General features: G+C 35.7%; 1 protein-coding gene across 1 annotated transcript in view; it reads left to right on the forward strand.

Annotated features, from left to right (window-relative positions):
- The window catches only part of LOC118190809 (cubilin-like), a 413,937-nt gene that overhangs the window by 246,128 nt on the left and 155,270 nt on the right, over nt 1–12,539 (forward strand). The window contains exons 41-42 of the mRNA XM_085826303.1: nt 2,373–2,563; nt 6,478–6,687. Coding sequence (XP_085682429.1) covers nt 2,373–2,563; nt 6,478–6,687 — 401 coding nt within the window. The remainder of the gene's footprint in view (nt 1–2,372; nt 2,564–6,477; nt 6,688–12,539) is intronic.

The raw sequence follows: 12,539 nt of genomic DNA on the forward strand, positions 1-12,539 counted from the left end.
CAATAAAACAGATCTATTTATTTTTTTCATAATTCCATTTTTATTTTTATAGTTTATAATATCATATATTTATTGCATCATCATGTAGGATGCTTGTAGAATGGTTTGGCTATCGCTTTACATCTCGGCATTATAAAACTCACTGTCACGACGTCCCTGCGAACGCTGCTCGGACTAAATGCCCGGATAGATTTTTCAACAGGTTCAAAGTAGAAACGGAAGCGCTGACTCATCTCCGCTACGTTTCTACTCCGTCGAAGTGAGCGTTTACACTGTCAAAGTAATCGTAACGAGCGACTCGCTCCGAGCCTCTCTGACAGGTGCAAACTGACCTTTACGTGATTCCCATAGCATTTCCCTCCTTGACGCTTATTGTCAGCCCTAAATTTGGCAATGAAAGCTCACCTAAACAGCGAAGCTCACACCAAGATATCTCCCGAACTCACGCTGAACTAAAGAACTGATAAATTGATACTCTCTCCGGCTCATATAGTTTTCTTCCGGCCGCCGAGAAATCTCTAGTACCTTCCACTTCTCAAAATTACTGGAAGGCATATGATACGGTTACAGTTACACATTTAGGTTAATTATATGTATTCAATCGCAATACAGTTACATGACTGGACCAAAATGCTACCAAATGGTTGTCATGTTTGGCGACTTTTGGCGAATTTTCGCCAATTTGTTTTGGTTAAAATGGTTGTTATGTTCGGCGAATTTTGGCGAATTTTTGACAATTTGTTTTGGTCAAAATGGTTGTCAAGCTTGGCGACTTTTGGCGAATTTTCGCCAATTTGTTTTGGTCAAAACGGTCGCTAGTTTGGCAATATCTCGCCAATTTAGCGAGATAGCGATTTACCCAAAGTTAAAAACCCATACGATATTCGAATATGTGACTGTTGCAAGAATTGGGATAACTTATTCATTTTAAAAGAAATTACTTCCAACTTTTTACAGCTGACTACATAATATAGCTGCTTTCTGAACTACTAATCAGAAAGTTTGTGTTACCACAAATATTTTATAATTTAATACGCTTTGTGACAAAATTTTTCGTCGTGTTTCCACCTTGCGCGCACAATTTAAAACATTCTGTCGCATATCCATACTTAGTATATAGCTTTTATAACATTTGGAAAATACTGTGAACCAAAAATTTTAAGAATTTCATGTTAAAGTTTTATTTTACATAGAGTTGGGTTTATAAAGTGTGTTTTATTAAAAAAAATTGTAATGTTTTCGAGCATAAAATTTTGTAACATTAAAATATTCATCAGATTTTTGGTTCAGTTAGAAAATAGCGCCCATATAAAGAATTCCATCAAATTTCAAGTATGTACCATTAGCCATTTTTAAAATAACATGCGCGTAAAGTGGAAACATGACGAAAAATTTTGCCACAAAGCGGATTAAATTACAAGAATATTTCTGGCAACACAAACTTTATGATTACTAGTTTCCAAAGCACCTATATTATGTAGTCAGCTGTAAAAAGTTGGAAGTAATTGCTTTTAAAATAAATAAAATATCCCAATTCTTGCAACAGTCACATATTCGAAGATCATAAAGTGTTTAAGGTGTATGTGTCCCCTGAAAGAGACTTGCCCCTGTATTGTTACTTTTACGGTAAAACTCTGGCGTCTTTAGATTTTCATGTTGCATTATACTGAAAAAAATTACAATTTCACATGTAATTTCTCTAAAAATATTTACATATGTACAAAATTCGTAACAATTTATGTATTTTTGCTGCCTTCTGTACTCCATACAGCAGGAAATCCAAGAACCTCCTGGCAAGAAGAATTTTTCTTCCTAATCTCAGAACGTTTCCAATAAGTTCACACTTAAAATTAGAACAAATCCATTCTCAAATTGGTATTGGTTTTATGAATGCCTTCAAAGAATTTTATGGAAATAAAACATGTGTCCCTACTTTTGACAAATTTATAATACTTACACACTTTAGATTATATTTTATACTAAAGAGGGACGCATTAATTTGTATTTTGAAATATCATGGAAGAACCTTTCTTCAAAATCCCGTTCTTTTCAAAAAAAGGAGTTAAATTGACAGAGTCACAGAGTTTTCGAAACTCACAGAGCACTTTTTGACAACTTCAGATCGAAATTCTTAAGTTGAATTAAATTCTAGAATAATAACATTAATTTGCATGTTATTTATTTTTCACATACATATAAAAATGTTCTTTTCTTTCTCTTTTCTATTTTAAATTCAAGCGTGCTGTAATAAAGCATGATGCTTTTTCAGATAATTTTAAATTGCTAAAATAACAAGTTTGGAGTTGTTGAGAAACCCAAAACGTTTGCATTAAATATGTTATTTAATTGCATTATTTATGATCACTTTCCAGTTGCTACCAAGGCGATAATGTTGAGTATTTGCAAATTTATGATGGAGGCACTGCAGTTGCACCAGATCTTCGACGTTACTGTGGTGATGATCTACCCTCTAGTGTAATCAGCACTGGTAATGCCTTGCGTGCCATCTATGTCACAGGAACGCAGTTTCCCCAAGCAGGCTTCAAGGCTGTGGTCAGGATTGGTAAGAATACACAGTAAATCTGTACAATCTCACATACATATATTCATTCATTACTCGTTTGAAAATGATTGACAAAAATATAAGAAATAAAATTTGTGGCAACATATTTTTAAAAGTGAAAGAATAATATATGTGAATAAAAGAAGCAGCATAGTAGTAAAGAACATAGTTTTGTGAATTCGAACGCAAACGATATACACTACAGAGGTTGCTTGCACATTTTTTGACGATTTTTCTTTGCTGTAAAAAAGTATCTTCTGCTTGGAATTTTTTAACTGCAGCTATATTTTTGAAAGTGTAAATTATCGTTTTCTACTTGACAGTTTTGTTTTCATCCAAAATGTCACTTTTAAGCAATGGATATAAGGCTCTTTTCGTTTCTTTCCGAAGAAAATTATTCATATCTAGTTATCAAAAAACGTTGTGAAAGCCATGGGTTTTCGATATCTAAAACTACGATAGTTACTGTTGTCAGCAACAAAGGAAAGAAACGTCAAAATTTAGCTTCAAGCGGAATCATGAATCATTTTTTCCAAATGCGTATCCAAGGGCAAAACGGAATATTTCGAATGTTGCAAAAGTAGGATACTTAATGTTAAAAGAAAATCAGCCATAGCAAAAGACAGCTGCAATATCAATAAAGTGCTCAATATCAACTGTAAGCAAAGTGATTAATGCTGATATGAATCTTTAAAAAACGAAAAAATATCGTCATTCTCCAAGACATATCGCCAAACGCAGACCGCGTTGCTGAATGAGAAACATTTATCCGCATAAAAATGGGAAAATGTTGTCACGATACAACAGTTTTGGGCATACTTAAATGACTGCAATAAAAAGAGATGCAATTGTTATCATCAAAGAGGAGTAAAAAAATTCTTAAAACATGGTTCAAGGAATCTAAAGAAAAGTTTTTTTAAGGGATTTTTGATTGTCACTGGTTTTTCATATAACAGCAAATTAAAAATAAAGAGAGAGGAGAAAAATGTTAAGACACAACTTAATACACGATTTTCCAATATCAAATACCTTCTCTTTACCCACACTGCCATCAACCAGTAGAACTGCATCAAGACAAAGCAAGCAACAGCACGTCAAATTCCACTGTTAATTAATTGTAAACTGAACTGGTATCAAAGTCACACCCTTCCCTCATATCCCTACTAAATCTTCTGGAGTATTATCCACGCATTTTTTCTCGCTTTTGAACATTTAAAAAGCGGATTGTCTAGACGTCGACCCACAACCTTTCTTAGACTTTGGAAACCTGTTCAAGAAGAATGGGATAAAATACCTCTTCTGATGCTACAAAAGACCTTGTATTGGCATTTTCGGTGTGCATCGTAGTTATTAAAAACGCTGTGAAAACCATGATATTTCCTTATCTAAAGCTACAGTAGGTAATAGTGGCAACAAGAAAGAAAAGAAACGTCAAAGTTTATCTTTAATTGAAAAATTTGTTCCAAACACATTTCCGAGGAAAGGACGGAATGTTGCAAACGTAAGATCTTTGATGTTAAAAGAAAATCCGCCAAATCAAACACCAGTTGCAAAATCACTAAAATGCCAATTGTCAACTGTAAATAAAGTATTTAATCCTGATTTGAGTCTTAGAAAGGGGAAAAAATGACATCGTCCTTTTCGACGACATATCTCCAACCGTAGAACGCGCTACAGAATTCTTTATGAGAAACATTTGTCCGGAGAAGAATGAAAAATATTGTCACAATAGATTAATCTCGGGTGTATTTAAATGTCTGCAATGAAAAGAGATCCATTTATTATCATCAAAGAGGATAAAAATATCTTAAAACGTGGTTCAAAGAAATTAAAGAAAGGTCTCCACAGGGATTTATGATTTTGCTGGTTTTTCATATAACGGCAAATTAAAACTAAAGAGAGTGTAGGCAAATGTTAAAATCTACTCAACATATTTTCATATTTTCAGGAATGTATTTTACACCCAATTTTCAAATATGAAATACCATTTATTTACCCACAGTACCATCATTCAGTAGAACAGAATCAGGAGAAGCCAAACAGTTACGAATCCAAATTCACTGTTAATTTCCATGAACAAATGGAACAGCAAACGGGTTTTAAGGCCAATACCCCTCACTCATATCCCTACTAAATTTCCTGATGTGTTACCCGTGGAGTCTTTTGCTTTTGGACATTTAAAAAGCAGATTGTCATAATGTCGAACTACAAGTCTGCTTGGACTTTGGAAAGCTGTTCAAGGGGGATGATAAAATACGCTTCTGATACTTCAAAAGGTTTTATTCTCTTGGAAATTACGGTGTAGAGAGATCGTGAAGAAGAACATTTATAGCACAAAAATTCTAGGTCTGATGTTTCCGTAAATATAACCAAAATCGTCTAAAACATGTGCAAACAGACTCTGTAATTTTTGAAATAACGTTGCAGCAGGAAATAATTTTAAATAGATTCGTTTTTCTGAACACTAACCTTTGCCGGTTCGACACCTTTGCTATTCATATGTTATTATGCCACATTTTCCTCGTTTTTTCTGGTCATGCGCGGAATGCGCATGAAATGCTTGATCATGGTGAAACATAGAGTCTCACTATTTTGGGAAGCGCGCACTAAGTCCAGAATCTGAAGAACTAAGCGAATTATCGTTATGTCTTCTTAATAAAACAGAGAATCTAAAAACAGTGTAAAAGAAACTTATTTTATGAACTCAAATATGTCAACTGAAGACCTTCATTTGGCTTAAAAGCAGCCAGCAAATGTGGCGTAATTCAGAAATAAGGAATTACAAATTAAAACTAAGCTAAGTCGTAAGTTAGCCAAAGGCTGCACAGAAATGGCAGGCAAGTTAGCTCAAACCTATACCGGCGTGACAAGCACTATTGCAAGAATAAAGCAAATTCGACGACAGGCTGCTGTAGCAGAATTTCAACTAATAACGTGTAGTGGGATTCCAACTAGTAACGTATCGTAGAATTTCAACTGTTAACGTATCGTAGAATTTCAACTAGTAACATGTCGTAGAATTTCAGTTAGTAACCTATCGTAGAATTTCAACTATTTTTTTTTTCAATGTATCGTAGAATTTCAAGAACTAGTAACGTATTGTAGAATTTCAACAACTAGTAACGTATTGTAGAATTTCAACAACTAGTAACGTATCGTAGAATTTCGACAACTAGTAAAGGATCGTTGAATTTCAGCTAATAACGTATCGTAGAATTTCAACTAGTAGCGTATTGTAGAATTTCAGCTAGTACCGTATCGTTGAGTTTCAACTGGCAATGTATCGTAGAATTTCAACTGGTAACTTATCCTAGAATTTCAACAACTGGTAACGTATCGGGGAATTTCAACTAGTAACGCATCGTAGAATTTCATTTAGTAACGTATCGTGGAATTTCAACTACTAACGCATCGTAGAATTTCATTTAGTAACATATCGTAGAGTTGCAACTAGTAACTAGTTTCAACCAGGCGGAACCCGCTCTGTGTAAGTAGTTTGAAACTTTAACTGAAATACTACCTCTTTCTAACTCATTTGAATAAAAATTAGCATTCTAGCAGGAAAACTGAAAGGCAGAATTTCATTAAAGTTACTTAACACAAAGTATATTTTTAGTTGAAATGAATAAATACTTTGTGCACTTAATTATACAGTAAATGATATATAATTTTCTTGTTCATGGTTTAAATGTTGCTTAATCCAACTCACAAGTAACAAATTTTAAAAGCACTATTTACAGAGGACTATTTATTTTGTAAAAAACTATTTGTTTTGTACTAAATGTGAATTCTTGAAAAGCGCAAATAGAGATAATTCTCTTTTTAATTTTCACTTATTTTGAATTTTAAAATGAGTAATTACGTAGTTCGTAATAAAATATAATAAATAAATTTTGATTTCCCATCATCTCTAGCGGCGTGTGGCGGTACCATTTCATCTTCGAATGCTGTTATCAAGAGTCCTAACTACCCATTGCGATACGGTAACAGCCAGGAATGTGAATGGATTTTAAAAACGTGGTCTAGCATTCCCTTCTTCCTCAAGATCAGAGACTTGGATACTCCAGCAAATCAAAACTGCTCGCTCACGGATTATTTGGAAATAAGAGACGAGAGTGCCGAAGGTAATATGCTCTAGCTCCAATACTGCATTTTCTTTCCATGAATAAAACCATTTTCAAGAAGGAATATTCCTAGTTTTCTATAAATTTCTGTAACGTATTCTGTAACGTAATTTTAACTAACATTTATTTTAAGCTATCTTTCCTGTCAAGCCTTTACTTTCCCCTAGAATTTCCAATGCCAGAGTATGTAAATCGTAGTAGAACGCGCAGAGTATTCAAATTTTAGCAGAAGTAAATTGAGTTAAATAAAGGGAAACGAGACTGTAAGTGTGCCTCTTGAATCACGAGCGTGAAGGTTGCTAGGTAGAAATTTAAGAAACGCGCGTTTCGACCTGTGTGCCTATTTCGGCAGTTCGTTGAATCTTTCAACATTTTAATCAGAAAGTTTGCTGAATCTCAGCTGTATCATAGAACGCGGTTAAGTTAGTCACGATTATAGAACCTCGTAGGTAGTGATTTCGTTATTTATGCATCTTGTCATTTATTTTTAGTTGTACTTTTCTATTTTTTGTTATACCGCCGGGTAGGCGTAGTTTGTGAGCGTCAAGTGAACGCAACTGTGATTTCTAAAGTGAAATAAAAAGGGAATTAAACCCTTCTTACGAGTTGGTGTACTTTACAGTTCATAGCAGTCACTACTACTGTTGCGGACAAGTTGGGGCCACGCAACATCATATTGGCGCCCGAACACTTTACAAACTGAGATGGCCGAAAACTGGATGGAAGCTCCTGTACAACTCCAACAGCAAGAGGTGGCGAACCAGTTAGAGGGATTTGGATATTTGGTCCAAATGATGAGAGCAGCTATCAAGCCAAACATCAATTTCAACGGAAAACATTCGGTGGCGATATTTTTAGAAGGCCTCGAAAATCATTTCCAGCTATACCCTGTGCCTGAAAGACAAAAAGTTGCCATTACCACGTCTGCACTAAGAGGACAGGCCTCACTATGGTGGAAGAATATAGGGAAATTTTTATTAGGAGAATTCGGAAGCCAAACATATACCTTTGAAAATTTCGAAATATCATTATTAAAGGCTTTCCCCATAGTGAAAGACCGAGCAAAGCTAGAAGCCGAACTGTATAGTTTTTATCAAAGTAATATAGAAGATTTGACGGACTTCATTCTGCGAAACGTTAAGCTGATAAACATGCTGTATGGGAAGAAACCCGACGCAGAGATTATTGAAATAATCTTACCAAGATTACTTCGAAATCCGAAACCCAAGCACCTTCCAGGAACTCTTCGAGTTGGCGGTCAAGTTCCAAAACCGCAGAATAGCGGAAAAATCTAGAGGGGCATCGTATTCTCAAGGTCTCCGAAGGCAATCCTCAAATCAACAGACCGGAAACACAAATCGCTCTTATGGGGGAAAGAGCTATCAAGCCAACTCATCCAAGCTCGAAAGTCAAGGCCCAAAAATGAAATTTGAAAACAACCGTCCGCGTATCCAGAGGACTGAAGTTGAAAGGAAAGCTTTAAACGACTAGAGGGTCCTATAAAAGAGAGGGTCCAGACCCCGGAAGTTTCTAAAAAACCCTCAAGAAGATACCTAAATACGGTCGTGGTAAAGAATTCACAATTACCGATTATACAAGTCCTGGTTGGCGATGTACCAATAGAAGCCCTAATCGATACAGGGGCAGAAGGTAATTTTATGAGTGATACATTTTTCAAGAAGTAATAGGTTACGATTATTTAAAAATAAAAACACAGAAATTATAGCGGCGCAAGGAAAAACATGTCAATGTATTGGGAAATTATCATTACAAATACAGATAAAACATGAAAGCCTTAAAGTATTAATGTTTGTGGTGAAAGTCATCTTAGGCACGGAGTTTTAAAGGCCGCGAAAGCCAAGCTGGATTTTCAGGACAATTCGATCATGCTGGAAATGGACCGGAGGGTGGTGGAGCCAGTATAACAACCGCAGGTGGATCTTAGCCATTTGAATGACCATGAAAGCCAAGCCATCCAGCAAGTGGTGAGTACTTTTTCAAACTTGTTTACAGAACGGCCTGGTAATTGTCAGATTGTAACGCATAATATACAATTAACTGCGGATAAACCCTGTAGGACAAAACCATACCGGTATGATAAACAGAAAGAACAAATTATCGAAGAACACATTCAGGAAATGTTGCATAACCAGAAAATAACGCCCATAAATAGTGAGTACGCGAGTCCAGTCGTACTATGTAGGAAAAAGAATGAGTTCCCTCCCTCGGATAAAAGGGCTTGGAGTTTTGCTATCGATTACAGAAAGCTTAATAGTGTTACTAAATTCCCAGTTTACCCTTTGCCGGTTATAGAGGAAATTATTAGAAAGATTAAGTCTACGAGATACATGACTACGTTGGACTTAACGTCTGGCTACTATCAAATAGCTATGAGACCGGAAGATATACATAAAACCGCGTTTATCACAAAATCGGGCACTTATGCATTTTTACGCATGCCCTTTGGGTTGTGTGGGGCCCCGTCAACATTCCAGAGAGCTATGGACATTGTTCTAAAGCCTGTCCTAGGAAAATAGACTTTAATCTATCTAGATGATATAATTATAACGTGTAATATGTTGGAACAACATATTAAAGACTTAGAAGAAGTTTTTAAATTATTAAAAGAGGCCGGTCTTACAATTAACGCATCAAAATGCAAGTTCACGACTAAAGAACTTAAATATCTGGGTTATAAAATTTCGCAAAAGGGTATAGAAACTCAGGATTCAAAAATAAAAGCCATCAAGAATTTCCCACCTCCCAATACCGCCAAGAAACTTTCTTCTTTCCTTGGGTTATGTTCTTATTATCGGTCGTTCATAAAAGATTTCGCGAACATTGTTGAACCGTTGTTAGTAATTAAAAGAAAGAAAAGCAAGTTTACGTGGACAGCAGAAGCAAATACATCATTTGAAAGGTTAAAAGAAGCACTCATCAATGCCCCTGTTTTGAAATTCACGGAAGGGGACGAAAAACTGGAAATTGCAGCAGATGCGTCGGACTATGCCGTAGGTGCGGTTCTCATGCAGAATAGCCATCCTTTGGCATTTTTTAGTAAAACTTTAAACTCTACGCAAAGGAATTATACAGCTACAGAGAGAGAAACATTAGCCGTATTAATGGCTGTAAGCAAATTTCGAATTTATTTCGGCAAAGCGCCAGTAACAGTCTTTTCGGATCATGCGGCTGTTGGTAGACTTTACTCGTGGAAAACTCTAACGCCCAGGTTAATAAGATGGGCATTAAAACTTCAAGAATATAACCTAATAATTAAATATAAACCGGGTAAGGAAAACAATGTTGCTGACGCACTATCTCGAATAAAACTAGACGATGAAGGCAATGAACTCAAATGCGCTGTGTTGATTTAAAAAATTTTAGATTCTAGAGAAACAATTATTGCTGAATTGAAAGCTGATCCTGAATTTGGAATTATCTATGAGTATTTGAAAGACCCCGAAAGCTTTGAACACACAGATATCGATGCAATAAGAAGTAGAGCAGAAAACTATGAAATAGTAGATAATTTATTGTTTTATACGAAAGCAACAAACGAAAATTTCGAATATAGACCAGTCATCCCAGCCTCGCTTCGATTAAGCATTTTGAAGGAATTACACGACGCGAAAACAGTGGGTCATGTAGGGGTAAGAAAGACAATAAAAAGTGTAGAGGCGGTATATTTCCCGCAATTATACAAAATAGTAACTGCGTATGTCAGGTCCTGCAATCAATGCCAATTAATAAATGATATTAATTACAGCCCAGCCGGGTACTTAAATAGCATTCGGGCTACATTTCGGAATGAAATTTTAGGCATAGATCTTCTTGGTCCTTTCTCCCAGAGTGAGTTAAATAAAAATCGTTTTCTTTTAGTAATTGTAGATCATTTTCAAAATGAACAGAAATTGTTCCACTTAAACGCGCGTCAGCCAAAACAGTCGCAGATGCATTCTTACACAGATACATTTTAAAATACGGTGCACCGATAAAAGTCATTAGCGATAACAGTAAACAATTCGTTAGCCAAATATTTGAAAACATTTGCACTGGACTTGGCATACGCCATATCAAAATGGTTCCGTATAGACCACAGGCAAACATCGCAGAAAGAGTTAATAAAAATATTGTAAAACTAATTCGAAGTTATGTTACTGGGATGGCTACATAAATGAGTTAGCCTATGCTTTAAGAATGGCAAATCAGGATACTAGTGGAAAAACTCCAGCAGAATTATTTTTAGGATGTAAATTAATTACGCCACTAGATAAATTATTCTTTGTGCAACAAAGAGAGGAAGAATTCAAACAAAAAGATATACAGAAACTTATTGATCAGGCGGTTAAAAGTTCGGATACGGCAAGAAATAGACAGAAACTTTACTATGATAGAAAACGCCGTGAAGCAGATTTTAAAGCAGGGGATAAAGTTTTAAAGCGAAAATTTTCTTTATCAAGTGCCCCAGATAATTTCACTGCAAAATTGGCTCCAAAATTTGAAGGCCCCTATGTAATTCAGGAAATCAAGGAAGTCGTATTGTACCTTAAGAACGAGAGAGGGGAAACCTGTAAAGCAAGTCCCGACCAGGTGAAAAAATATTATAATCAAAATGATTTTGAAATCCTTAAAAGTTTCTTGCAGGACTCAAGCGCAAAAGAATTGGAAATTCCAGAGTTAACGCCAAACGCTCCACCACCCAAGAAGCAGGGAACAGTAGAGGAACCTAGCCCTTTACAAGTCATTCTAAGGTCCCGAAAAGAAGGAAGGAAAATGGTCAGACTCCAGCATTCAAGAAATGCAGGAAATCAACGCCGCCGCGTTGATTTCCTGAAAGAATCTTTGATAAATAGGAAAAGAACAGTTACAACTTCCCGTAGTAGAAAATCAGAGTCGAGGAAACCACTTCCAGGGCCAGATAGTCAGGTGCAAACAAGGCCGCCGTTCACGAGAAGAAAAAGACAGAAGGAGGAACGAAAAGATTGGCACCAACAGAAAAAATTCAAGCAAGATTCCAGACCGGAGGCCGCCAAGACCAGCCGTCCAGGGACAAAACGGAAAAGACAGGAACCCGAAAACTACCACCCCAAAAGGCCGGCGTACAGAGGGCGAAAAAGAAAAGTCACCATAGAGGAAACTAGAAGAACCCAAAAGCGGAGATTGACTTCCATGAATTCTATAACTTGGGATCAAATTTGCCAGAAGAGGATGTCGGAGTTCTAAGCATCGAAAAGTCAGAGATAAGTTAAAATCTCCTATAATTTTTTTTATTTTGTTCTGAAATATTATGCGTAAATACGAAGTTCTATGAGTTGACGGAAGTCAATTTGTCTCGGTTGAGACTTAATTTTGTTTTACTTTTTAGCTAAGGCAAAAGCATTATTTTAAGTATAAAATCTAACAGCTGTTGGTCGAAAGACTGGTTCTGTTATGTTAAGTCAGAATTTGGCCGAAACTAAAATAACTTCGTATTCCTTGTATTAATGAAAAGTTTAGTTTCAGTGCCGCCAGCTTTGCGAAGAAAGCGTGAAGTTAAATTTTATTTTTATCTTATTCATCTTATTGTAAATTGTAAAAATCATATGTATTAGAATTTTGTAAATATAGGTAAATACTTGAAAGTTATGTAAAAGTAGAATTTAGTCTAGAAGCATAAAATTTTAGATGCTAAAAGTAAATGCTCAAAAGAAACGAATTCAAATTTAAGTATTAAACTGTAGATAAAATCATGCTTTAGAGCGAAAGCCTGCATGTCTAAAGATGAATTAGAGGGAATTTAGAATGAATGTGTTTTGTAGGGTTCTCCACCTACACTTGAATTTTAAGAATATTAAACATAGCTCATCGAGTTT

Source organism: Stegodyphus dumicola, chromosome 11 (assembly GCF_044657685.1).
Source record: "Stegodyphus dumicola isolate Sdum_Otavi_A_Nest chromosome 11, ASM4465768v1".
NCBI classification, from domain to species: domain Eukaryota; kingdom Metazoa; phylum Arthropoda; class Arachnida; order Araneae; family Eresidae; genus Stegodyphus; species Stegodyphus dumicola.